At 61.6% G+C, this 26,086-nt stretch overlaps 1 protein-coding gene across 2 annotated transcripts in view; it reads left to right on the forward strand.

Moving 5' to 3' along the window:
* The window catches only part of LMF1 (lipase maturation factor 1), a 68,104-nt gene extending 42,868 nt beyond the window's left edge, over positions 1-25,236 (forward strand). Inside the window, exons 6-11 of one of the 2 annotated variants that reach the window (XM_069487136.1) lie at positions 4,991-5,158; positions 13,722-13,905; positions 14,258-14,411; positions 15,296-15,479; positions 16,030-16,142; positions 24,684-25,236. In XM_069487136.1, the coding sequence (XP_069343237.1) occupies positions 4,991-5,158; positions 13,722-13,905; positions 14,258-14,411; positions 15,296-15,479; positions 16,030-16,142; positions 24,684-24,870 (990 nt within the window). In that variant the 3' untranslated portion in view covers positions 24,871-25,236. Of the gene's footprint in view, positions 1-4,990; positions 5,159-13,721; positions 13,906-14,257; positions 14,412-15,295; positions 15,480-16,025; positions 16,143-24,683 lie in introns of both variants that reach the window. The other variant, XM_069487137.1, reaches the window with a different exon arrangement.
* Positions 25,237-26,086: the final 850 nt, after the last annotated feature.

Consider the following 26,086-nt stretch of genomic DNA (forward strand, 5'->3'; position numbering starts at 1 on the left):
TAGACCAAATATTGCAATGAACCGACATCTCGCCACCCGATCTAGCCTGAGCAGACCCGGCTCGGGGAACCGTGCTTTGGGGGTGGATGTGGCGTGTTCTAGGTGCGTCCAGGTGGTTCTTCCCGAGCGTTGTGTGACGTCGGCCCTGGCCCTGGTGACGGCCGCATGGCCTGGCTGTCACTGGGGCCCAGAGACCTGCTGGGGCAGGGACCCTGCTCATCACCCACCCACAGCCCGAGAGGGGGCCGCGTGGCCAGCCTGCCGCAGGCCTGGACCTCCATGCCTCTTGTCGGGGACGCCGGGGACAGGCGGGGGGTACCCAGGCCCCTGCCATGGCTGGGGGTGGGGGTGCCGCCTGGGGGTCAGCAGGGGTCACTCCTCCCTACCCCAAGCTGTGCGGCCCCTCCCAGCACCCATCCTGGCCACGTGTGCCCAACAGGCTCCGTGTTCCCAGCTGTAAATTGGTGACACGCCACCCAGGGAGGTGGCTAGAGCAGTGCCGTGACACGCTGGAATGCAGATTCCATGGAGGCCAGTTAGAGACGTGTGGTTGAGTTTACAAATACGTGGGGATTTTCCAGATACCTTTCCACAATTGTTTTCTGATTTAATTCCTTTGTTGTCAGAATATACTTTATGTGCCTCGAATCTTCTGTGGCCCAGAATACGGTCTGTCTCAGTGAAAGCTCCATTTGAGCTTAAAAAGAGAGTGTGTGCCCAGACTCGCTAGGCTTTGGCAAAAAGCAAAAGGGAAAAAGAGAAACAAAGGCGAGAGGAGCACGCGTGCTGTGTTCTGGGGTGTCACTCAGCCCGGGTCGGCCGCCCATGTTTCCGGCCGTTTCTGCCTTGTTTTCTGTTCTGCTGGTGACCGAGGGCGACCGAGGCCTGGCCGCGGGCGGGTCCGTCCACCTGGGGAGTGTCGGAGAGTCCACGGCCTCCGTGGCCGAGACGAAGCGACCTCTTTGCTGCTGTTAACGCCCTCTCTCTGAAGTCCGACCTTTGGGTCTGCGTGGCGTTTCCAGCCGCTGCCTTTGACCTGTGCGTGGTGACCTCTCACGGCGGCACGTGGCCAGGTCTTTTTATCCTGTCTGGCGAACGCTGGTGTCACCCGGCGTCCAGGCCACGGGCCTCACGTGCAGCCTTTGCGAGGAGGCAGCTGCCGTTTGCTGTTTCCCGTTGCTCCTACCGTTCCTTGTTCCTTTTTTCTGGTGTTGGTTTTTTTTTTTTTATTAATTTGAATATTTTTGTGACTCCTTTTCATGGCCTTTCTTGGCTTAGTAGCTCTATCTGTTGTTTTGTTTTTGAGGTGGTTTTAGGGTTTCCTGTGTATATCTTGGATCCACCACAGTTTACCTCCGAGTGATGTTAACGTCACAAATGCAGAGGTGACTTTCTGGAGGTTTTTCCCGTTCCTCCTCCCCCCCGGCCTTTGTGCTGCTGCTTTCGGGCAGGTCCCTTTCATGTGTGGCACAAGCCACAGCCTCGTCAGCGTCACTTCTGTTCATGAGGTCATTCTTTGCAGTTGTTTACCGAAGCCGGACAATGGCCTGGCGTCGTCGCCATTTCCCTCCGCGTGGGCCCGTGTTCCCGTCTGTTCCCGTCCTTCCTTCGTGGAGCAGACTCCCTCGTGCCTCTGGCGGTGCGGGTTTGCGGGTGACAAATCCTTCAGCCCGTCGGTGTCTGAAGCGGCCTTTGTTTCACTGTCATTTGGCTGTCGAGTGTGACTCTGGGCTTTGAAGAGGCTCCGCTGTGTCCTCGTCCTTGTTGTTTCCGCGACAGCCCCTGGCCACCCTGAGCGCGTCTCTGTCACCCGGGGTTTCTCTCCATCTCGGGTCACGACGCACCTGGCGTCGTTTCCCAGTGTTTCTTGAGCTTGAGTGTGTTGGGTTCGCTGGGTCTGTGGGTTTATAGTTTTCATCACATTTGGAAAATACTTTGTGTGTGTGTACGTGTGTGTGTGTGTGTGTGCCTGTGTGTGTTTCAGTAGAGACAGTTTGTATTGCCATGTCTTCAAATTCACTAATATTTTCTTCTTTCGTGTCTTATCTGCTAAGAACCCTATCCTGTGTGTGCTTTAATAGTGACGTAGTTAAGTTCCTTTCCCGTTTCCTTTTGTGTGGATTCTGTAGCTTTTTTTTAATAATGACCGTGGGGGTCACATTTAACATCCTAAAGTTGTAACACCCTAATTTGGATTTATATGAGCTTAACTTCAATAACATATTAATACGAAAACTCTGTCCCTGTTCCTTCCAGCTGTGGATGTCACAAAATTGCATTGTTATACATTGTGTGTCCAAAGCCATAAACTCATAATTGTGTAGAACGTGTCTGTATCTCATGTTGAAAACAAGGCGTGGCGTGACAAGCTGTTGTCCCAACTCTGCCCACTCTGGCCATCGCCGGGGACTCGCCTCTGCTGGGACCCTGACCCTCCCTGCGGTTCTGCCGCTGCCCAGCGTCCTCGTCCCGCCCCGAGGGGGTCTCTCCGGCGCTGCCGGCAGGTCGTGGCAGCGACGTCCTCAGCTCCGTTCATCTGGAAATGTCTGGACGCCGCCCTCACCCTTGGAGGACGGCCTTGCTGCACAGAGAGTTCTCGGTTGTCGGGTTGTGGCTTTTTTCTTTCAGCACTTTGCGAGTGTCGGCCCCTGCGTCTGCCCTCGACGCTCCTGATGAGAAACCTGCTCAGGTCCCTTGGGTGTGACGAGCTGCTTTCTAGACACTTTGACCACAAGGCGTCTGGCGTCGGCCTCTTTGACGTCATCTTCCTTAGAGTTCCTCGAGCTTTTTGGATGTTTATGTCTTTCATAAAATTTGAGTTCTCAGCCATTATTTCTGCAAACAGTTTCTCTGCCCCTCTCTCTTTCCCTACTCCCCCTGGGGCTCCGGTGAGGGCTGTGTCGGCTCACGGGACGGTGTCCCCGGGTCCCTCAGCCTCTCTGCTTGGTTTTCCTCAACCGTGTTTCCTCCTGTTTCTCGGACTCGATCGTTTCCATCGTCCTATCTTCAATCTCCCTGATTCTTTCCCCTGCCTGCTCAAACCTGCCTTTGAATCCTTCCAGGGATTTTTTCATTTCAGTTATTATATTTTTCAGCTTCAGAATTTCTGGTTTCTTTTCTCTTTACGACAGTTGTTTTGGAGTCTTTGTCTAGTACATCTGCCACCTGGTTTTTTTCAGGACAGTTTTTTTTCTTTTGAATAAGCTGTACTTTCCTGTTTCTTTGTGTGCCTTGTGATTTTTAATTAAAAGTGGGACATTTGAATCTAATGGTGTGTAACTGTGTAAATCAGATTCCCTTCCCTCCCCCAGGGTTTGTTGTGGATGTTGTTGTTGGGTTGTGGCTGTTGCAGGAAGTGTCCGTGCGAGGATCAGCCCGAGCTGTCGACTCTAGGTCTCTCGGGTCTGTTCTGAGCCTGCACAGCCTCCCTGATTTCCTGTACGTGCAGGTGCTTTTGAATGTTCTTACATATTTTTCTCTCAAAGGGGAAAAGAGCAAAATTAAAGGGGGGAAGGGGAGGAGCTCACGGTGGTTGGGGGAGGTTCAGAAACAGTGGCCTCTCTGCGCCCCTGTGAGCAGGAGCAGCGTCACCCCCAGCACAGACCCGAGGCTGGAGGACGGGGTCTTCGCTGGCCCCCAGTCCCCCCGGCCACTGTGGGAACCTGTGCATGACCTCCTGCCTTGGACTGAGGGCTGTGGGCGGCCCCCGAGACGCATGTTCCTGACAAGCCCGGGAAAGCTGCGGCCGTCCCGCGAGGGTCTCACCACCTGGGTGCAATGGTGCCCGCGTGGGTGGGCAGAGGGCATGCCTGGTGCGGGTCTCCGTGGAGTGAATCTGCGAAGCTTGAGCGTTTTAAGAAACTCCGCGGACGGGAATTACACACGTTCCCTTCCTCACCAGCCCAGACCATGATTCGGCCTCTGCAGCGGAAAACGGTGGCCAGACGTTTCTGCCCTTTGACCCCTTTCCCCATGGGGCCTGGGGGAGGGGGTTCCGAGGGGAGAGCGTGAACCCCGAGGTTTGCTGCCTCCTGGATCCCCAAACGGTTGTCATCACCCCTCCTATTTTCCTGCTTTTTTTTTTTTTTTTAATTTAAAATTGTTTCTTTTGGGGAGCACAAATTTGTAAACTGTTACCTGAGGTCGGGGCTGGCCCAGGCTCCGACAGGTCGTCATCGTCCCCTAACGAGCGAGGCTGAGTGTCCCGGCCGAGGCCGCCGCGACGTTGGCAGCGCGGGAGCCCCTGTGCTTTATGGGGTGCGACGTTGCCGCCCCCACCTCCCCGGCTTACAGCCGAGTTTTAGCTCAAGGTGGTTTTTCCAGCCTCAGTGCAAACGAAAACAAAACCCTGTCGCTGGGTTTACAGGAGCAGGGAGGGCACGGGACCCACCCCCGCACGGCGGCCCCCGGGACACACTGGACCCCAACTGGCTTTTCGGAAAGGCCCAGAAGTTTCCTCTTCTGCCTCCCGAGCGCCGAGTCCTTCGCTCCTCTCGTCAGCCGGGGCGGCTGCTCTGAGGGGCCCGGGCCCCGCCCGCCTCCCACAGGGCTGCCGAGGGGACGTGGGGGGCTCTTGCCCCCGGATCGCCCTGGGCTGGGGCCAGGTCTGGGGCCCAGAGGCAGCCGCGCCTGCCCCCACGTCCTGCTGGTCTCCTGGCTGCGGGCGAGTGGCCGTTGCCCCTCCGTGCCCTGCGCTCGGGGCCTGCCCCATGGGAGGTGCCCGGAGGGGGCGGCCGGCAGCAGGTGCTCTCGATTAGGCACCGATGGTTTGAAGCTGCCGTGTCTCCTTCAGCGAAAGTGTGTGCTCGAGGGCTTTAGGTGGTGACGGTTTTAAAACAAAGGTAAAGAACTTGCTTTTGCTTCAGAAACCAGCTTCCTCGGAAGGCCCCGGCTCTCGCACAGGCAGGGCCAGGCGCGGCGTCCTTGGGTGGGGCCTCGGTGGGCGCCACCTGCCCGGCGTCCCCGAGGCTCATGGCCCCTCTCCCCGCAGACCCAGCCGGTGCCCAACCCGATGGCCTACTACCTGCACAGGTCGCCCTGGTGGTTCCATCGCTTCGAGACGCTCAGCAACCACTTCCTGGAGCTGGTGGTGCCCTTCTTCCTGTTCCTGGGCCGGCACATGTGCGTCCTGCACGGGGTGCTGCAGATCCTCTTCCAGGTGAGCCAGGCCCCTCGCCGCGGGGACCCTCGGGGGACGCCTTGGGGTGTCACAGGCCCCTCGCCGCGGGGACCCTCGGGGGGCCCTGGGGGGTGTCACAGGCCGCACGCCGCAGGGACCCTCGGGGGGCGCCCTGGGGGGTCACAGGCCCCTCGCCGCGGAGACCATCTGGGGACGCCTTGGGGTGTCACAGGCCCCTTGCCGTGGAGCCCATTGGGGGGCACCCTGGGGGGTCACAGGCCCCTTGCAGCGGGGACCGTCAGGGGATGCCCTAGGAGGGTCACAGGCCCCTCGCCGTGGGGACCGTCGGGGGGCACCCTGGGGTGTCACAGGCCTCTTGCTGTGGAGCCCATCGGGGGGCACCCTGGGGGGTCACAGGCCCCTCACCGCGGGGACCGTCGGGGGATGCCGCGGGGACCGTAGGGGGGCACCCTGGGGTGTCACAGGCCCCTTGCCGTGGAGCCCATCGAGGGACGCCCTGGGGGGAGTCACAGGCCCCTCGCCGAGGGGACCGTCGGGGGACGCCTTGGGGTGTCACAGGCCCCTTGCCATGGAGCCCATCGGGGGGCACCCTGGGGTGTCACGGGCCCCTCCCAGGGGCGACCTCCCTGCTGCCTGCGCTCGTGTCCGGGCCTCCTCGGTGCAGCGTCCCAGCCCCCAGGGTCTCCCTGCAGCTGCCTGGCTGGACGCAGCGAGCGAGTCCTGCAGCAGCGCCAGGCGCGGCCGGGTCTGGGGCTCAGCGGGTGGGAGGGGCCAGACACACCCAGCACGGACACTCCCACGTCGGGGACCCTGCCCCGAAGGTCCCCAAGTCACAGAGTTTCCTTTCACTCGCCAGAGGGGTCCCTGTGCAGGGCGGTCGCTCTCCCTGCTCCCGTGGACGGCTGGGGGGCCCCGTGTCGCTCCCAGGGCAGGGCTCTGCGCGCCTCCTCCGGGGGTGAGCAGTCTCGGGTCTCTGCTGCTGTTCCCCGTAAACGTGATCGCCCGTTTGTCAGTTTCCAAGACAAACGTGGTTGGGATTGGCTTTTATTTTTTTATTTTATTTTTTTTGAGACAGAGTCTTGCTCTGTTGCCCGGGCTAGAGTGCCGTGGCATCAGCCTAGCTCACAGCAACCTCAGACTCCTGGGCTCAAGCGATCCTCCTGCCTCAGCCTCCCGAGTAGCTGGGACTACAGGCATGCGCCACCACGCCTGGCCGATGGTTGGGATTTTTTAAATTTTTGAGTCTTACATATTGTTTGTTTTTATGGAGGCAAAACTTGCATCCAGGGGTGCACAGCTCTCAGGTGTCCTGACAAACGATGCACCTGGGCGCCCCGCACCCTCGTGCAGGCCGGGAGGGGTCCCACGCGCTCTCCCGTCAGTTTCCCGCCTGCTGGGCTGGCCGTGGCCGTGCGGCGTGGCTCGTCCTCTGTGAGCAGCTGCCGTGGAGCAGCACTGGGTGGGGGTCCGACCACATTGTCGGTGTGTGTGTCGGGTGCACCCTTGCTGGCCGGGTCCACTGTGACTTCCTGCCTCGGTTTACCATCTGTCTGTGGACTGTGGGGTGGCTTCCAGTCTTTGCCATGAGCCTGCTGTGACGTTTGTGCCCTCGCTCTTCCGTGGACGTTTTCGAGGGCGCTGCTGTGCCTTGGGTAGGGGCACCGGTGACAGGATCGTTGACGGACGTCCGTGGTTCACACAAGGACATGTGCACGTCCTCTGGGTGTGGACACAGGCACCGTGACGTGTGTCCTCCCTACGTCTCGGACTGGCCTCGCTGCCCTGAAGGTCCCCGTGCTCTCCTGTCCGTCCCCCTCCCCAGCACCCGGCGGCCACTGATCTTCCGTCCCCGTGGCTATTTCTCTGCCAGAGTGTCACAGAGTTGGGACCACACGGGCATGGCCTTTCCAGGTCACGTCTCACTGGCAACGTGCGTTTGAGGTTCCTCCGTGTCTTCTCGTGGCTCTGTCACCCGTTTTCTTCCGGCCCTGGTTCCCCACTGTTGGGCTGTGCCGCAGCGTGTTTACCTGTCACCCGCTGAAGGGCCCAGACGGGGGCGCCGGGTGCCAGGGAGGGGTGGCCTCTGAGCCCGATTCCTGGGGTCCCCACCGGTGGGGGGAGGCGCTGGGCAGGGGCTCGAGCCTCCCTGGGAGCAGCCACCAGCCTGGGCTCTGTGGCCGAGGGTCCCAGCCCACCTGCTCCTCCCGGTGGAGTGTGTGGAGCTGCCACACCAGGGAAATGACACGCAGGGGGAGGAATGTGGTCCGTTCACGCCCTGCAGTTGCCACGGTGACAGACACACGGGGCTGGGGCGTCAATAAGCCCACTGGCTGCTTTCCCAGCCCTTGAGCTGGCGCCCACCCTCAGGGGTCGCGAACCTGACCGGCCGGCGGGGCCTCCACCTCCCTCGGCTGCACCGACGACCCCGGCCTCTCCCCCGTGTGAGCTGGAGCTGCTCCCGCGAGCTCGAGGAAAGGCGGTGGTCGTGTTACTCACGGATGCAGCGCGGGCAGTTTGAGTCGCTGGTGCCGCTGGGGAGGGCTCAGCCTGGACGCAGAACTGGGGGTGCGCCCTTTGACCTCTGAGACGAGACCTCGCGTGTTTGGAAAGCACCAGGGGGGGCCTGCGGAGGGCGAGGACGAGGATTCCACCCGCCAGCCCCACGGCCCCCCCGCATGTGGAGGGCTCTCCCGGGCGCGACAGGCCAGTCCTGGGGTCTGCGCCCCAGTGGACTTACTGTCCGGACACCCTGCATGGTGTGACGTGGTGACATGGCGGGGAGGAGGCAGAGCGGGGCCTCGAGGGCCGTCACCGCCCTGGGCTCTGGGTGTCCCCAGGAGACCTGGCCCCGGCACCGGCCAGGTCCCCAGAGGTCAGGCCTGTCCCCGGCGTCCTCTGCAGCCACAGCTGGGTCCAGGACTCCGGCTCTGCTCAGGGGCCTGGCTCGGCCCTCCTGGAGGAGTGGGAGGCCAGTGTGCCTGCGACACACCTGGTCCTCTCGGGCACGTGGGGCTGGGGACAGAGTGACCCACCGTGTGCCCTGCCAGGGCCACTCTCCTCTCCGTGCGGATCTGGGACCCGGAGTGCCCTATGACCCCAGGGGCGGCTCCGAGTGCAGCCGCTTCCTTGGAGCCGTCCGATTCCTCTGCTCCTTCCTCTGGGAGGGGCTGGGATGTGCGCCTCCGCCCACGCTCCGTTTGCACAGCTGCTCCGGAGGGTTCCGCAGGCCCCGACCCCTGCCTGCTTGGAGAGGAGCACGTGAGCAGTGGCGGGACGGCCAGACCACCCGGCCGGCACCGGCTCTGAGGGGCCCCGGGAGGGCAGCGGCCTCGGCCTCCGCCGGGGGCTGGGTGGGAACTCGCGCGGCGCCCTGGGCTCGCGCAGAGCACACGGAACCTGGACGTCTCCACGGGGAGAGCAGCTCTGTGGCGTCGGCATGGTAACGGTGCGCAGCCCGCACCTGCTTGCCCTGCAGCCTTGGGCGGTGGCCTTGCCGCCCCGCGGACCTGCCCGAGCTGCACCTTTCCGTGCAGTCACAGGTGTGTCCGCGCTCTGCGCCGCGTGGACACGTCTGTCCTGCGCCCCGCGCGTGGCCTGCTACGTCTGTGCAGATTCTCGCTCCGCGGCTGCGCATTGTGCGTCTCTGGTCTCCGTGACGCTGATCCAAGCCCTGGTCCGTGGCCGCTGGACAGGCCTCCTGGGACCCTGAGTGTGTCCCCTGCGGGCGCGTGTCCTCCGGTCACCGAGAGCCCCGCGGGCAGCATCCAGGTTTCCAGCCCCTCCCTTGCCGGGTCGGCTGCTCGGCTGGAACGGCTGCCGCGTCCCCCGGGCCAGTCTCCACCCCCGCAGCCCGGCTTCCTGTGCCGCCCCCGGCGCCCCACGGGCCTCACCCTGCCCCGGGCTCCACAGGCCGGTTGTCCGCTGCCGCGGACACACTCGCCATCGCCGGTGGCCGGCGGGGAGCACAGCTGGGCCGTGTGACGAGATTGGTCCCCTCTGAGGGACAGGCTCCGTGACCCCGAAGGCAAACAGGAAGGACGAGATCCCCTCGGAGCGCGGGGGCCGCGGGCTGCGCAGAGTCCTGCTCTCTTGTTAGGAGAGCAGCCGGCAAGGTGCACGGAGCCAACCCAGCGCAGGCCGGCGGGGCCCGGCACAGCCGCACTCGTCCGCACTGCGCCGGCGCCCAGGCCCCGAGGCTGCGCCAGGCCAGTGTCTGTGCCACGTGGCTCTGAGGCCTCAGGCCACACCTGGGCTCCGGCCGGGCCGGGCTCTGCTCAGTGCTCCCCTGAGGTTGTAACGTGGGGCCGACCGAGGATGCTGCTGGGGTCTGGTGTGTGCGGCGCCGGGTAAGCGTCTGCGGGAAGAAAGGTTTCGGCCACTGAACACACACGTAGCTCTGGTCTGTTCGAGGGAGAGACAGGGACAAGCCCGATGTGTGACGGGGGAGAGGTCGGAGCCGGCACTTCCCGCCCTGGAGACCCGGAGCCTTCTCTCCCCCCAGTGAGTTGCTGTGACGTCACTGTCACTGCGCCCTGAGGTCAGGGTGCCTGAACGCACGTCCCTCCTCCCTCCCCACACAGCCCCAAGTCTCCTGGGACAGGTCCCACTAGCTCCGAGGGGACAAGTGAGGCCGTGGCAGCTTTGGGGTCCCAGGGCCGCAGGGACAGTGGCCACTGACCGGCCACGAGCTCCCGAGTTCTGGCCACGCCGAGTCTGCTCAGCTGCAGAGTGAGAGGAAACCCCCAGGCGTCGGGCTCAGCCCTCCTGCTCCACAGGCCCTTCCGGTCGCTCAGGGACCCCCGGCCCCCGGCTGCCTTGCTGGCAGGGCCAGGCTGTGGGGCAGGCGCCCAGCGAAAGCACAATGGCTGCCCTGCGGCCGTAGACGGGGCAGGGGGCAGCGTCAGCCCAGCTAGGCAGCCGTTTAGAGAAATGCCCTCCTCGGGCCACCAACACGGCTCCTGCCCCCGAGTCAACGCCCTGAGGGTCTCTGCGCTCCTGGGGTTTCCCTCCCTGCAGGGGTCCTGCAATCGCCCCCAGAGAGAGCCGTGGCTGTCACGGGCCGTTCCCTGTCCTCGGCTCAGAGCTGCAGTCAGCGTCCCAGGACGAGGGTTGGTCTGTCCTGCCCAGCATGTGGCCCCAGCCCAGCGCCTGCTCCCTCAGCCCAAAGCAGAAACCACCAGTGGAGTTTTACTCCTGAAAACCCAGTCATCCCTGGAACTCGAGGTCGCAGCTTCCTTCAGGGCCCGTAGGCCTGGGACGCGGGGGGCCGAGGGCCGAGGACCGCTGGGACACAGGACAGGGCGGTGGTGGCCTGCTGGCTGCTCGTTCTCCGTGAGGTCCTGGGAAACTGAGTTCCGATCGGCCGTGCTGACCGGGGCCGGCAGAGAGCCCAGCGGGCCGTTCGCCCCAGTTGCTACGGGGAGGCTGGAGGCTGGTGACGGGGCCACAGACCATGGAGGAGGGCGTGTGGTGTCCCAGCGTGTGGGCGTTTGAGGAACACGGAAGGGGGTGGACACCGGGCCGTGTCGTCCGACACTCAGTGCGAGCTGGGCCGTCCCTGCCGCCCTGGGAGCTCGCGGGCGACGCCTGTGGCCACAGCCGAACTTCCTCCCCGGCACTGTTTGCTCACGAGGCGTGAAGGTCCGTGTGTTCCTGGTGGCGCCCGCCGGGGAGCGAGGGCAGGTCCTTCCCGGCCCCTGGTCGGTCTCAGAGGCGCCTGCGCACCTGCGGCCGCCGTCCCTGTGCCCCTTTTCTCCTCCTTCCTGCGTCTCTCGCCCTTTGTGACGCTGTTTCACGTAGATGTGTAACTGTTTTTACTCCTCCTCCGTCCTTGGAAACGAGGACGCGGTTCCGGCGACCCGTCCTGGGGTCCGGCCCTGAGGCTGGGGTCTCGCTGCTTTGGGAAACTTAGCTCTGCTTCCCGGTCGCTGCTCCCCGGGAAGCCCGTGCTGAGCCGTGTGCTGTGCGGAACCCCCGCCACTCCCTCCGCACGCTCCTGCCTGCGCCCCCTTCTCAGAGGGTCTCAGTCGCTGGTTCAGGTCCCGGCAGAACCATCCGGCTTCTCGCCGTCGCATGGCAGGTGTGCAGGAGCCGACCTTGCTCGGACCCGGGCATCCTGCTCACACTCCTGGGCTGCCTCCCCGGACGGGGCCTTCCGGGCTCTGCGAGGAGGCGGCGAGCGGCTGCGGGGAGGCTGTGCCACCCGACAGGGCGGACCTGAGCGGCCGGCCCATGTGGCCCCGGGAACGCAACGGAGGTGGCCACGCGAGCCCTCAGGGGAGTGCAGGCCTCTCCCACAGGCACAGACCAGGCTGCTCCGGTCCCTGTGGCCCTGTGGGGGGACAGTGGCCCCAGGCGTCTGAGAAGCCGCCGCCTCCAGGAGGCACGTGGTGACTGGTCAGGCAGCGTGGCTTCCCGCACGCCCAGGCCCCGTCCAGCCATACCCAGGTTCTCGTGGGGGCCCAGGCGGGTGGGAGAGTGTCCTGGCTGGGGCACTTCTGGAACGTTCTGGAGGCTGTGAGAACACAGCGGGATGGCCGTGCTCTTCCACACGGGACTTGCTGGAGAGGTTCGGTCCTGCAGCCGTGGACAGGGGGCGCTTCCGTCCTGTCTGCAGGCGGCCACAGGCCGAGCCGACCACCAGGAAGCGTGAGAAAGGCCAGAGCGGGCGCAGCCACCGGGGCGGACGGCAGGTGGCCCAGGCGTCTCTGGGGGAGCTGGGGGGGTCTCTGCGCAGCACCCAGGGGCCCCGCCCAAGTTCAGGCCTCGGCACCCGCCCTGCGCCCTGCCTGGGCGTGAGGGAGCCACAACACAGGTGCCCGTCCCCGGCCCGACCGCTGGTCGGTGGCTCTCAGCCAGCTCAGGCCAAAGGACCCTCGGGCTGGGACCCAAGGCTGGAGACCGGGCCGACTGGCTCTGGCACGGGAGTTTGGTGACGTTGCAGACAGCAGAGGGTAAGAAATAATTACTTTTGGGCTCAGCACCAGGAAAACTAGTTTTCCAAATTAATCCAGGGAGAGGCGTGAATCCACACTTCATAAAACCCGTCGTAATCCACAAATCCCGGCTCCTCCCGCTGACCCTCGTTAGACGCCAGCATCTATTACCTTAAATCCCCCCCAGCTACGGGGAGCAAGACTGGGCTTTAGTCAAAACACAGAGACGGGGCAGGGGTGTCGGCGTCGCCCCTCAGGACGGTGCCACCCTTCGCTCCCCCGTGGGAAGAGCTCAGGCCGTCCTGGGAGGACACACCTCGGCACAGCTGGCCCAGGGCCCACCGGCAGCTGCAGACCCCGACGGGACAGGCGCCCCCCGGTCCAGACGGCGCCTGTTTCACTCCTGTCGGGCCCCTCAGTGCGGCGGAGCCCGCCCCACGCCGTCCGTCAGAGACTGACCAGCACGGATCAGACCAGCCGGCAGCCAGACCTGCAGAACGTCTAGAGGAACGTCTCTGTGCCTCGGAGTAAGCAAAGATGTCTTAGAGGAGACACAAAAAGCACAAAGTGTAAAATTTAAAAATGACAAACAGGATTTCATGAAAATTGAAAACTTCACGTCTTGCAAAGACCCGGTAAAGAAAAGGGACAGGCAAAGCCCCAGCGGCAGAGAGCCCCTCAGGGCGTGCGCGGGTCGGAGGACCTGCGTCCGGCGTCTGTGACGGACTCAGCTGCACAGCGATTCCGCCTGGTTACCGCCGTGGGAAGGCTGTGAACACACGCCACACGGGACACGCCGCTGCCCTCAGTGTCATTAGCGGGGCCACCTGGTTAAACCCCCATCTCCAGAATGGCCGGCCACCGACACCCGCGTGCCCAGGGCTGGCGGGACGTGGAAGGTGCCACCACGGGGAACACGGTCTGTTTCCCAGCCCCACACCTGCCCTGCGACCCAGTCCAAGCCAGCGTGTGCCCGGAGACGCTCCTGGACAGGGACCAGTGGCAGCGACTGGGCGTCCCCCTGTGCGCCCTGACATTCCTGGGGGGCTGCCTGTGGGGGGCGGCGCCCCCTCCCGCCGCGGGCGATGTGCAAAGTGACCGCACCAGGTCGGCTCGGGGCTGCGGGGAGACAGGGTCACCACACGCAGGTTCCAGGGTACTTGCTGGGGATGGAATGTTCGGGATTTTAGTGACTTACACAGGCGCAGACATTTGTCAAAACCACTGCACTGTACACTTAAAATGGGTCCGTTTTGTTGTTTATTTTTTAAAATCCAGTTTATTGATACATCACTTTCAGCGTCTCCACCGGCTCCTGTCTCCACCAGCTCCGCGCCTCCTGCCAGGGCGTGGGAACCGGGTCCCCGCTCCGTCCCTTGTCCCCGCGGTCCTGGACCCCGTGGCCTGTCTGCGGCCAGCTGCGCCCGGGGCCTCAGCCGCCACTGCCACAGTGACCAAGCCGAGGTTGCAGGGGCTTCCGGGGTGAAAGGGGGGCGGGAACTGGCTCGGAGACCGCTGGGCGGGGCCTTTGTGTTTCCCTCAGTTGTCCCTCCGCCAGGTGGGTGGGGCTCTGCAGGCCCCGCCCCTGCACTGGGTGGGTGGGGCTCTGCAGGCCACGCCCCCACCCAGCTCCGCCCTTTTCCCAGGTGGTGCTCATCGTGAGCGGGAACCTGAGCTTCCTGAACTGGCTGACCATCGTGCCCAGCCTCGCCTGCTTCGATGACGCCACCCTGGGGCCGCTGTTTCCCTCCGGGCCGGGCAGCCTCAAGGCCCGAGTCCTGGTGCTGCAGGAGGAGGACGCCCGCGGGGCCGGGCCCCAGCCCAGACTCGGTAGGTGGCGGCCCAGGCTCCCCCAGGGCAGGGCGGTGGCAGGTGGGCCCTGGTCACCTGGGGGGACGTGCATCCTCCCTGGGAATGGGGCGGGCGACCTCAGCGCCTGCTGACCCTTAGTGAGAACTGCCAGGACTCAGCCTCGCAGCTGCCTTGAATGGTGCCCTGGGTGTGGGGACAGGGGCTGTGGGTGGCCCTTCCCTGCTCGGCCGGCAGGCACCTCCCTGGCGTCCCTGGGCCTGGAGGGCAGGACGGCAGCCGGATCTCCCAGGCACAGGCCAAGGGGGCACCGAGGCTCCTCCCCAAGGTAGGAGCCAGCCTGGTGGGCTCTCACAACCCCCTCTTGGCCCAGGCTGTGTGGTGCGGCGGGCGGCCAACCTCTCGCTGGGCGTCCTGGTGGCCTGGCTCAGCGTCCCCGTGGTCCTCAACTTGCTGAATGATAAGCAGGTCATGAACGCCTCCTTCAGCTCCCTCAGGATCGTCAACACCTACGGGGCCTTCGGAAGGTACGGGACTGGGGCTCGGGGTGGGCTCTCCCCACTCTCTCCTCTCAGGGAGACTCCGCCCTGACCAGCCACACCATGTGTGCTCGTCCAGGGGGCGCTGGGTGATACCGGAATGTCACCTGACCCTTGGCACCAGGGACTTGGGCTGTGGGCGAGCGGCAGGGGGTTGGGTAAGGCGGCCACAGCCATGCAGTCCCCGTCCCTGGGCAGGGCTGCGTCCACGGGGGTCCTGGGGCGGACGGCACAGGCTCCTGCATGGGGTCGGGAGGGAACCAGCAGCTCAGGCAGCCGCCGCTCACAGCGGGCCGGGCGCACGGGAGGCCGACCTCGGTCCTGGCCTTGTGAGGGGGGCCGGAGGGGTCGGCAGTGGGTCCAGGTCACCAGGCAGGTGTGGCTGCGCCCCTACCCTGCCCCCCACCTGGAAGAGCAGGGAGCTCCTGGCCACACCTGCTGGTCCTCCCTGCACACAGGTGGCATCTCAGGGGCCAGCCTGTCGGTCACTCCCAGAGCGGGCGGTCACTGGCGTTGGTTTCCCAGCTCCTGGTCCCTGCACAGCCTCTGCCTCTGTCTCCTCCCCGGCTGCTGGCAGGGGCGGGGCGTGTGCCGGCCGGGGCTCTGGGCAGCGGGGAGGTGCCCTCGAAACAGCCCATGGGGGGTCCAGGGGGCCCAAAGCCAGTAACCTCGTTTGCCTGCTCAGTGACCCCAACCAGAGACGGGTGGGGGTGCCCGGCTGTGCCCGGAGGCCTCGTGGGCAGCCAGGGAGCCCCCATCCCCTGCCCCGAGGAGCCCAGCAGGGAGCCCACAGCCCCGGGAGAAGCAGAGGCGCACCTGCGTGTGAGTGGGCGTGCTGCAGCCCCCCCAGGCCTGCCTCGGTCTCCCCACAGCATCACCAAGGAGCGGACAGAGGTGATCCTGCAGGGCACAGCCAGCCCCAACGCCAGCGCCCCCGACGCGGTGTGGGAGGACTACGAGTTCAAGTGCAAGCCCGGGGACCCCAGGAGACGGCCCTGCCTCATCTCGCCCTACCACTACCGCCTGGACTGGCTCATGTGGTTCGCGGCCTTCCAGGTAAGGCGTCCCTCAGTGCTTGACCCCTGCCTCCCTCCTGGGTGTGCCCTGGGTGCTGGCGGCAGGTCCTGGCTCTGGTCACTCCAGCACCGCGGTGGGGAGGCACAGGCCCCTAGAACACCGCTGGGGGGGGTCTCAATCCCGCCAGAGACAATGACGGAGCCCACGACATGCCCAGCCGGGGGTGGGGGGCTGTCATCCAAGAGCCCAGCTCCCGAGATCCCCCCGGGGTGCCGGCGAAGGAGTCCGCAGGGTTGCGGTGGATGGGCAGGCAGGGGGGGACTCGCCGTCTGGTCCTGCCGCCAGCATGCAGGTGACCTTACCCCCAGCTCAGCCCTGGAAACAGGTGGGCCTGCCTCGAGACCCCCGGTGCCCAGGCAGAGCAGTGCCCCACAGGTGCGGGGCCCACGAGGAGAATGTGAGGCAGTTGCCCCCCGAGATGTGGACCCCCTGGGAGCCCCTCCAGGACAGCCGGGACACACACACCGAAGTCAGGGCTGCCTGGGGGGGGGGGCACACACTGTCTCCACGCCTGTCCTCTCCTCCCCAGACCTACGAGCACAACGAGTGGATCATCCACCTGGCTGGCCGGCTCCTCGCCAACGACCCCGAGGCCCTGTCCCTGCTGGCGCTCAACCCCTTCTCCGGCAGAGACCCCCCCAGGTAGGATGGCCCCCGAGTGGGATCTGCTCCCCCACAGCCAGGTGTTTGCTGGGGCCCCCTGCCCCGCCCACCTTCACAGCCCTCCCCCGTCCGTGGGGCCCCGGTGGGCTGGGGCCTTCAGGAGCCTCAGAGCCGAGGCTGGCCCCAATCCCTGCCTCGTGTGACCCCCCATCCGAACCCGCCATGGCTGAGAAGAGCCCAGGACAGCCAGGCAGAGGTGACAGCTGCAGGGCGGCCCCCATACAGTTTTGCTGAGGTGGCCCCTAGGCGCTCGCTCTGCACCTGGCCTAGAGGAGCAGCACGCGGGGCCAGAGGCGGCTGCAGAGGACTGGGCGGGGCCGACAGCTGCAGACCCCTCGGGGAGGGCAAAGCTCGAGGAGCTGGGGCCGGTGCAATAGGGGTGGGGCCTTGTGGGCCCTGCATCCTGGCCCCCGGGCAGTGACTCAGTGATTGGGTGACATTCCAGGGAGGTGGCCGGGGTCTGGGGTGATGGGCTGACACTCCCAGCTTCCCTGCTGGGGCCTGGGGGCCCTGGAGACTGTATGGGGAGGAGGATTTGGGGATGGCAGTGGGTGACCAGAGACCCCCAGGCGGCCTCCTTCACAGACCTAGGCTGGGGTGGGCACTCTGAACGTTTGTGTCCCCTGCCCCTGACGTGGCTTAGAACCCAGCGGCCACCTGGAGGTTTGGGAACAGAGGGAGCCGTGAGGCAGCTCGGTCCCCTCCCCTGCGCCCTGTCAGCCGCTGACGGCACACGCAGCTCCGGGGTCTCCCTCGCTGGGAGCCAGGACAGCTGCAGCCTGGAGTGAGTCGCTCGCAGCTGTCCGGAGGCCCCAGCCCCGGAGCTGGGGGACAGGATGGGGACGAGGCCGAGGGTCTGCAGAGAAGCAGCTGCACCCAAGCCTGGCCAGTGATGCATCCAGAACCCCCTCCCCACCCTGGGGGGCTGGGAGTGTGGAGATGGGGGGGGGCGTCCCTCCGCGTGGGGCGGGCCTCAGGCTGTCCAGGGACTGACGCCGCCCCTCCCTCTTGGTGCCCCTTCAGGCAGGGCCACCAGCAAACCTGGGGGTGGACAGAGGATGGCCGAGCGTGGAGCCTGGACAGTACAGTCACCTGAGGCAGACATTCGTCCCCAGGTGTGCCAGTGACCAGCCAGCTCATGCCTCTGGCTCGACATGGGTTTTCTCTGTTACTGTCCTGTCTGGGCTGCCCAGGTGAGAGCTGGCAGGTAGACCGGCCATGTCTCGGTGTTGAAGCGCCCTTGTCCCCCAACAGGGGCTGGTGGGGGTGACCCCAAGGCTCCACACGGGCACACGGGGCTTGCGGGGCTGGCCGGGAGGAAGGTTTGCCGCCTTCGGGCCCAAAGCGAAGCCTCTCTCCGCTGAAGTGCACAGGTCAGATCTGTTTCCCAGCCAGGAAGTGCTGAAGGAAACAGCCGTGTCTGAGCAGTTTCAGGTGCGTGTTCTGGATGCCACGGTCCTGTCTAAAGAGGATGGATGTTATGAAAATTGAGACATGAAAATCAGTTAATCTTTTACATGAACTGGTAATGAATTATATTTAGGGGAAACATCTGAAATATTTAAAATTGCCACGGAGCACACGTCCCTCGGCCATGTCTTGGAGATGCATGTTTTGTCTGGCAGCTGGAACGTGCGGCCTCGTGACGGGTATGGCCTGGCCGTGGCCTCACCCCGGGCCTGAGTGTGGACTCCGTGCCGGGCCGTGGGTCTGCATTTACTTCATCCCTAGTTCACTTTTTACAGCGGATGAGGGTGGAATAGACGCTCGTCCCTGCTCCCCCCGCCGAGCGCAGCTACAGCCCCCGGACGCCACACACAAAACAGACGGAGGAAGACTCCGAGAGAGGAAGGCTCGCCAGTAGGAGACTCCGAACCCCAGCGGCAACACCGATGGAAGTGAGTGTCTTGGTTCTCTCTCTGCTTCGTTTCCTAGACTGGGAGAAGAGGAAGATGGCGACTTGCTAATGCCAGCAGACATGGACAGAAACTCCCCAACCAAAACCTCTCATCACGCTGCTCTCGCCAAACACCATGGGAAGCGGTGGCCCCACCGTGCCAGGAAGACCAAGCGGGGGGCCGGACCCCTGCTCCGAGCAGGCTGTAAGGAGGGGCCCGCCCCTCACCAGGTACCGTCAGAGGAGGCCGAATAGAGGCCGAGATTCTCATCCTCGTGGGCAAGAGCGAGCCCCCACTTGGAGGTGTCCACAGAGACTACGTGGGGCTGGTTTCTACCCACACCCGGCAGCACTGTCTCCCCAGGACTAGAGCACGATGACACCTGGTGGAAAGTTGGGACTTTCACCACCACCGAGCAGTGATGAGGCCACCCTGCCACAGTGTCATGGGGCCTAGTACAGACCCAGAACTCCCGTCCTACCCAGCGGCAGCAAGGAACACCCACCTCTGTGTCCGCCGGGCCTTGCCCCCACCTGGCAGCAGGGTGGGGCCCTCCTTCCTCTCCCAGCCTAGTATGAGAAGCCACCTGCAACGGGTTCAAATAAGATCCTGACTCCTAACTCAGTATCCAAAATACTCAGTTTTCCATTGAAAACTCACTTGTCACACCAAGAACCAGGAAGACAGCAAAAAGACAACAGATGACAGGGACGTTAGAGTCATCTCACAAAGATTGTAAACAGCCCTTGTAAAGGTGCTTCGTGAGCCATTACGGACACGACACAAATTTTAAAAATACAGTCTCAGGAGATTTTAAAAAGAACCAAATGAAAAGTTTAGGACTGAGAGCTACAATAACTGAAGTAAAACACTCGATGAGGGCTCAGTACCAGCACGGAGGTGACAGAATCAATGAGTCTGAAGATAGAAACGTAGAAACTACCCAGTGTGAACAATAATGAGACAACAAACTGAAAACAAATGAACAGAGCCTCAGGGACCTGTGGGACGGTAACAAAAGGTCTAGAATTTGTGTCATCAAAGTCCCAAAAGGAAAAGATCCTGGGGCTAAAAAAGTACTAGAAGAAATAATAACTGGAAACTTACAAAATTTGGTAAAAGACACAAACCTAAAGAGTCAATAAACTGAGTGAACCCCACCCAGGAAAAACCCAAAGAAATTCAGAGCTAAACACATCAAAGTCAAATTTCTGAAAATAAAGACAGTGAAAAAAGCTGTGGAAACAGCGAGAAACACCACCTCAGCCCCCAGGGAGCCACCGGGAGGAGAGCAGATTTCTCACCCGCAGCCCCCAAAGCCGTGGGGGCCCAGGGTGAAGGCCCCGCGTTTCCCAGCTGCCAGCCCAGAGCCCCAGAGCCCCTACCCGCAAAAACACCCTTCAGGAACGAAGGGGAGTCGCAGACAAAGGAAGAGTCGGAGAATCTGTCACCAGGATAATTAAAAGAAAGGAATTAAAATAGGGGTAAAAGCAATAGACCTTCCTTCTTCCAGTTACTATTTCTTGTATTTCTTTTAGGCCCAAGATCTTTTTCTTTTCCTTCTGGGACTCCTCTGAGTCCACAATGTTTGGTTAGGCAAAGGTTATGAACTCTCTGAAGTGGTCCAAAATTTACATAGAAGAAATATTTAAGCCAATTATAAATGGGTGAGGGCAAATGGACATAAAGAGAGAGGTTTTCTGTACGTCACTTGAACTGGTGACAAAGCAACACTAGCAGATTAGGATTAGTTACGTGTGTACAATGTGTAGTATGAAGAGCAACAATTTAAAAAAAAAACCTATACAAAGAGTACACTTAAAAACTATTGATAAATCAAAATGGGATTCTAAAAAACTTTTCCATAACCCACAATGAGGCAGGGGAAGAACACCAATGGAAAAACAAAATGATAGACTTAAACCATAACATATAAATAATTATATCAACTGTACATAAAGGAGATCAGCAGAATTGATTAAAGGCCATGCCCTAGCCACATGCTGTCTAAAAGAAAGCCACTTCGACTGTGGTAACAGAGTTGAGCATCTGCTCAGCTCGTGATGGGTTATGTCCCGATAAATCCATCACAAGTTGAAAATAACATAAGTCAAACGTGCATTTAATACACCTGATCTACTGAACATCATAGCTTGGCCTGGTTTACCTTAAACATGCTCAGAACACGTACATTAGCCTGCGCCGGGCAGAATCATCTAACACAAACCTCTGTTATCATGTGTTGAATGTCATGTAACGGACCGAATACGGCCCTGACAGTGACACACAGGGTGACCGTGTGGGTCGAAGTGTGGTCACTACTGAACGCAGGTCCCTTTCACAACATCACAGAGTCAAAAACTTGTAATTCGGAGACCAACTCTATAGTCGGATTAAAAGTAAAGGACAGGGAAAGACACGGCATGTAAATACCCATGAAGGGAGAGCAGGCGTGACTATCAATGTCAGGTAAGGTCGACGTCCCTGCAAAGGACACGGTCAGAGACGGCGCCGCTCTCCAACGGCAGCAGCAGACGCAGCAGCCCCAAGTGTGTGCGCACTCATCGCAGAGCTGCACGACACAGGAAGAGAAGCAGACAAACCCAGCTACCGCTGGACTCTCCAGCACCCTCCTCAACCGCTGACAAAGTAACCGGAGGGAAAATCGGCAAGAACGTGGAACACAGCGACATTCTACCATCAACCGGAAGAACTAACTGACACTGACAGACTGTGCCTCCCACCGACCTGGCCGGAATGCAGAGCACGACACGTCAGAATCCACGTCAGCATCCGCGGGACAGTCACAGCGGGGGTGGGACGGAGAACGCTGAGGGCGAACATCCGAGGAGAGAGACGGTCTCAGATCAATAACCTAAGCTCAGCCGGGTGTGGTGACAGACCCTGCAGTCGTACAAAGGGGAAGAAGGGAATACTATGAACACACACACAAATAAGTTTTACAATGTAGAGGAAATAGACCAATTTCTCAAAAACTACAAACTGCCAAAACTCACCTGGCATGAAATAGACGAATAGCCCTTTAAGTAGTAAAGAAATTGAATTTGAAATTTAAAACTTCCAAAAAGAAATCTCCAGGCCCAGATGGTTTCCCTGAGGAATTCTTTCTATGCTTAGAGAAGAACCAATATCTATTTTGTATAGTCTTTTCCAGAAAATAGAAGGGAAAACATCTCAATTTATATTATAAAGCTAGCGTTTATCTGATACCAAAGCCACATGAAGATACTACAAGAAAATAAAATTACAAACCAATATCCCTTATGAATGTAGACACAAAATTTTGTAATAAAACGTTAGTAAATAGAATTCAGCAATATATAAAAAGGAATTATACACCATGACCAAGTATGGTGTATCCCAGGGGTGAAGGCTGGTTCAGTATTTGGAACTCAGTGTGATCTGCCGCGTTAACCAACTAGAAAAGAAAACTCACATGACCACGTCAACTGCCGTGGAAGAAGCATCCGACAGGCTCGACACCTATTCGTGATAAAACCCCTGGGAAAGAGAGGAAGTCCTCACCTTGATAAGGAAAACATCTGCGAAAGCCCGGAAGCCAAGGTCAGGCTGGCGGGAGCGTGAGCGCCTCCCCGAGGCCAGGCAGGGGAGGGACGTGGGTCTAACCACTCACTCCGCAAGTGCCGGAAGCTCTGGCTGCTGCAATAAGGCAAGAAAAGAAAAGAAAAGAAAAGGGTTACAGGTCATAAGGGAATAAAACTGCACCCATTTCCAGATGACACAATTGTCTACGCAGAAAATCCCAAAGAATCCACTCAAAAAATTCCCAGGATTAGTAAGTGAAGGCCAGGCGCGGTGGCTCACGCCTGTAATCCTACCACTCTGGGAGGCTGAGGTGGGCGGATTGTTTGAGCTCAGGAGTTCGAGACCAGCCTGAGCAAGAGCGAGACCCCGTCTCTACTAAAAATAGAAAGAAATTATATGGACAGCTAAAAATATATAGAAAAAAATTAGCCGGGCATGGTGGCGCATGCCTGTAGTCCCAGCTACTTGGGAGGCTGAGGCAGGAGGATCGCTCGAGCCCAGGAGTTTGAGGTTGCTGTGACCTAGGCTGATGCCACAGCACTCTAGCCCGGGTGACAGAGCAAGACTCTGTCTCAAAAAAAAGAATTAGTAAGTGAATTCAGCACAGCCAGAGGATACAAGATCAGCGCACAAAACCCAACTGTATTTCTTTTCTGTTGTTCAGATCCACCCGGCCGAGGCATTTTTAAAAATGTATTTCTCTCCTCCTGCTAGAATCATAATTTTAAATTGCTGCGCCGTTTGCAGTGCACGTTTGTTTATACGATCACTCTGCCCTTTCTGTCCGTGAGGCCAGGGGAGCCCAGAGGGCCCCGTCGGGCAGCAGGTGTGCGGACGGCGCTCGGCCCTGCGCAGAAGCAGAGCGCCGGGTGCGGCCGAGCCCTGCCGCGCCCTGCACGAGAGGGGTGAGTAAGTACTAATGGCCTGTGAGACGTGAACATACCCCGTTGATTATCTCACTATATTGGGCATATCGGTGATGTCTGCACAGAATTCGTGCAAGTATCACCAGCCCGTGTCGGGGGCAGCTGCCAGGCCAGGCCCGGCATCCCCGCCGGATTCCCAGACACGAGCAGTGAACACAGACACCTAAGCTAAATGCACGACGCCACTTACAGGCACTCACAAAAGTGAAAGACTTGGTGTAAATCTAACAGGACACGCACAGGACTTGAGTGCAAAGCTGCGAGGCTGCCAAAGTGAAAGATCTAATCGATGGAGAGACCTGCCGTGTTCCTCGGTTGAAAGACTCAACATGGTGAGGATGGCGGCGCCCTCCAAGTCATTATTATTATTTTTAGAGACAACGTCTTGCTCCGTCCCCCAGGCTCACGGCAGCCTCCGACCCCTGGGCTGCGGCGATCCTCCCGCCTCAGCCTCCCCAGTAGCTGGGACCACAGGCACCACCATGACCGGCTAAGACCCTCCAAATTTATGTACAAGTGTAACACAATTCCTGTCGAAATCCCTGCAAGATTTTTTGCAGATAAAGACAAGTTATTCCAAATTCTATATAGAAATGGAACTAGAATAGCTAAACCATTTTGAGAGATGAAGTGGGAGGAGCCGTCTGCAGTTCCAAGACACACACCGGCAGCAATCGGCTCCGCGTCGGCAGGGGTCGGACCCGCGGGTCAGCGGCACAGAGCGGAGAGCCCCGAGTGCCACACATGGACCCAGCCGTGCCGCGGTGTGACAGCTCGTCAGCCGGGAGCCTGTTGGCAAACGATGATCCCCTCAGCGTGGGTGTGGACTCAGCATCAAACACCGCGGCAAACTGTCAGGCGCGAGGGAGGAGGAAGCGTGGGGACGTGAGGTAGCAAAGGGTTCTCGGACTCGGTACTAAACGGACGACCCCGAAAAGGAAACCTGGTAAATTGCGCTTTATCAAAATTAAAAACTTCTGCTCTGAGACTCTGCTAACAGGGTTTTGTTTAAATGCCATGACGGGGAGAAGACACTTGCAAAGCATTATCAACACATCTGACAAAGGACCCAAACCTAGAATAGATAAAGAACCTTGAAATTCAACAGCAAGATAACCGAGCTGGAAATGGGCACCCCACGCGCAGAGCCGTTTCCGGACGAGGGTAAACACTCGGCAAACGGGCGCTTGACGGTGTGACCCGGCGGGGGGTGGGGGGACGCGCAGGTCACACCGAGACGCGAGGCCGTCAGCATGGCTGAGATAAGGGGAGACGGAGCCACCTGGGTCACGCGTGTTGCTGGTGGGAACAGAACGGGGCAGCCACCCTGGAAAGCGCAAGCGAGCGTCTGAGAGCAAGCACAGCCCTCCCCCGCGGGCGGCTCGGGCAGGGGCTGCCCCAAGGGGCCGAGGGGCTTCCAGCTCCGGCTGCAAAACTGGGGAGGGGCCGCTGGGTGACGCTGGGCGGTGCAGACAGGGCCGAGTCCCACCCCAAGTCATGGGCGCCAGCAGAAAACCCCAGGTCCTCGGCGGGCTCCGCTGGGCTCGGGACAGAGACCCGGCCTGGCCTGAGTCCCGGGGCCACCAGGGTCACTGGGGAGAGTCCCCACCACCCCTACCCGCATCTCTCTCTGAGCCCCCATCCGGGGAGGCGGGTCCCCCGCACGCCGCAGAGACAGGTCAGCTGCCCCAGCCCTGGGTGCCCAGGACACGAGCCAGGACCAACCTGCTCAGGTGCCATGGACTCCTTCCCGAGCTGGGGTCACCTGAGGCCTGTGACCGGCCTCGGGCCCTGCCTGGTGCTGCCCTCTGGGCTGGGGCAGATGCTTCACGGTGGTCCCCGAGGGGTCTCCTCTCCTGGAGCGCCCACGCCCACCCGGCCGGCTCTGCAGGGAGCCTCCGCGCGGGGCTCTCGGCCTGCTGGGGACCTGCCAGGGCCCCGTGTGCTGGGAGCGGGGTTCCCTGGGGTGGCCCCTCCACCGTGGGTGGCTGGGAAGGCTCAGAGGGCCTGAGGGGCCTCCCAGCCCCGTGTCCCCATGAGGAGCCCTCTGAGCGCCGCAGCCCGGCAGGCGCACGAGACTCGGGCCGGGGGGCCAGGTGGGCGCCAGGCTGACGCGCTGTCCCCCGCAGGTGGGTCCGAGGCGAGCACTACAGGTACAAGTTCAGCCGTCCCGGGGGCAGACACGCCGCCGAGGGCAAGTGGTGGGCCCGGAAGAGGATCGGCCCCTACTTCCCAGCACTCGGCCTGCGGGACCTGGAGGACTACTTCAGGGCGCGGGAGTGGCCGTCCCCGAGGCCACCTAGACGCGCAGCGTGACATAAAAGGCAGAAAGGCCGGGCACGGTGGCTCACGCCTGTCATCCCAGCACTCTGGGAGGCCGAGGCAGGAGGATCGCTGGAGGTCAGGAGTTCAAGACCAGCCTGAGCAAGAGCAAGACCCCGTCTCTACTTAAAAAGAAAAAACAGAAAAAAATTATATGGACAACTAAAAATATATAGAAGAAATTAGCCGGGTATGGTGGCGCACGCCTGTAGTCCCAGCTACTCGGGAGGCTGAGGCAGGAGGATCGCTTGAGCCCAGGAGTCTGAGGTTGCTGTGAGCGAGGCTGACGCCACAGCACTCAACCCGGGTGACAGAGTGAGACTCTGTCTCAAAAAAAAAAAGAAAGAAATAAAAGGCAGAAGACCCGGCTGCTGTCCGTCTTCCCTGCGCTCTGCCCGCGGCCCTCACTCCGCCGCCCACACGCCCCCAGCTTGACGCCCCCACAAGAGCAGGGAGAGGAGGGTGACGGGTCTGAGTCCCCGGGCGGGCGTCTGTGCTGTCCGCCCACGCGGGGGGCTTGCAGGCCCCGCCGCCTGTGTCCCAAGACCCTGCAGTCCCGGCTCCCTAGGTCGGTGCCAGGAAGCCCCTGGCCCTGTCCCCATAGGCACCCTCAGCCGGCCTCACCCACCAGCACCCTGTCACCCGGCCACAGCCCGAGGCTGTGCCATCAGCAGGTGTTGGGACAAGGTCGTTGCCTGGGCACCTCCCACACACAGCCTTGCACACAGGTACACATACATGCACGCAGCCCTGCACACGGCCCGTGCACACATGCGGACACCTCCAGGCTAGCCGGGGCCATCTGTGAGGTGTGGACAGACCCACTTTGATCTCCTGGGCGCCCCCCTACCCCCCGCCCTTCTGGCCTCCGTCCCACGGCCCTGTCGAGGCACCTCCCTCCCCTTGCTGTGACCCTGTCCCCCAACCTCACGTTCCCTGACCTCCCCGACCTGCGCAACCAAGCGTGGGGGGGGGGGGACTTGGGGCCCTGCGGCAGGAGGGAGGGGAGGGTGAGTGTGGGTGACGGGCCGGTGTCCCTGCTTATGCAGCCGCCTCCCCACAGCCGAGGGGAGAGGCTCATCCCCGGAGAGGCCGGAGCAGCCCCAGCCCCTGCGGCAGCAGGCCCTGCCTTCCCCCTGGCCGGTGGGGGCGGGGGTGACAGCCACCCACCCCTCCTCCCACCGCCCCCTGCGTCCAGGGCGCCTGGAGC

Source organism: Eulemur rufifrons, chromosome 14 (genome assembly GCF_041146395.1).
Source record: "Eulemur rufifrons isolate Redbay chromosome 14, OSU_ERuf_1, whole genome shotgun sequence".
Classification (NCBI taxonomy): domain Eukaryota; kingdom Metazoa; phylum Chordata; class Mammalia; order Primates; family Lemuridae; genus Eulemur; species Eulemur rufifrons.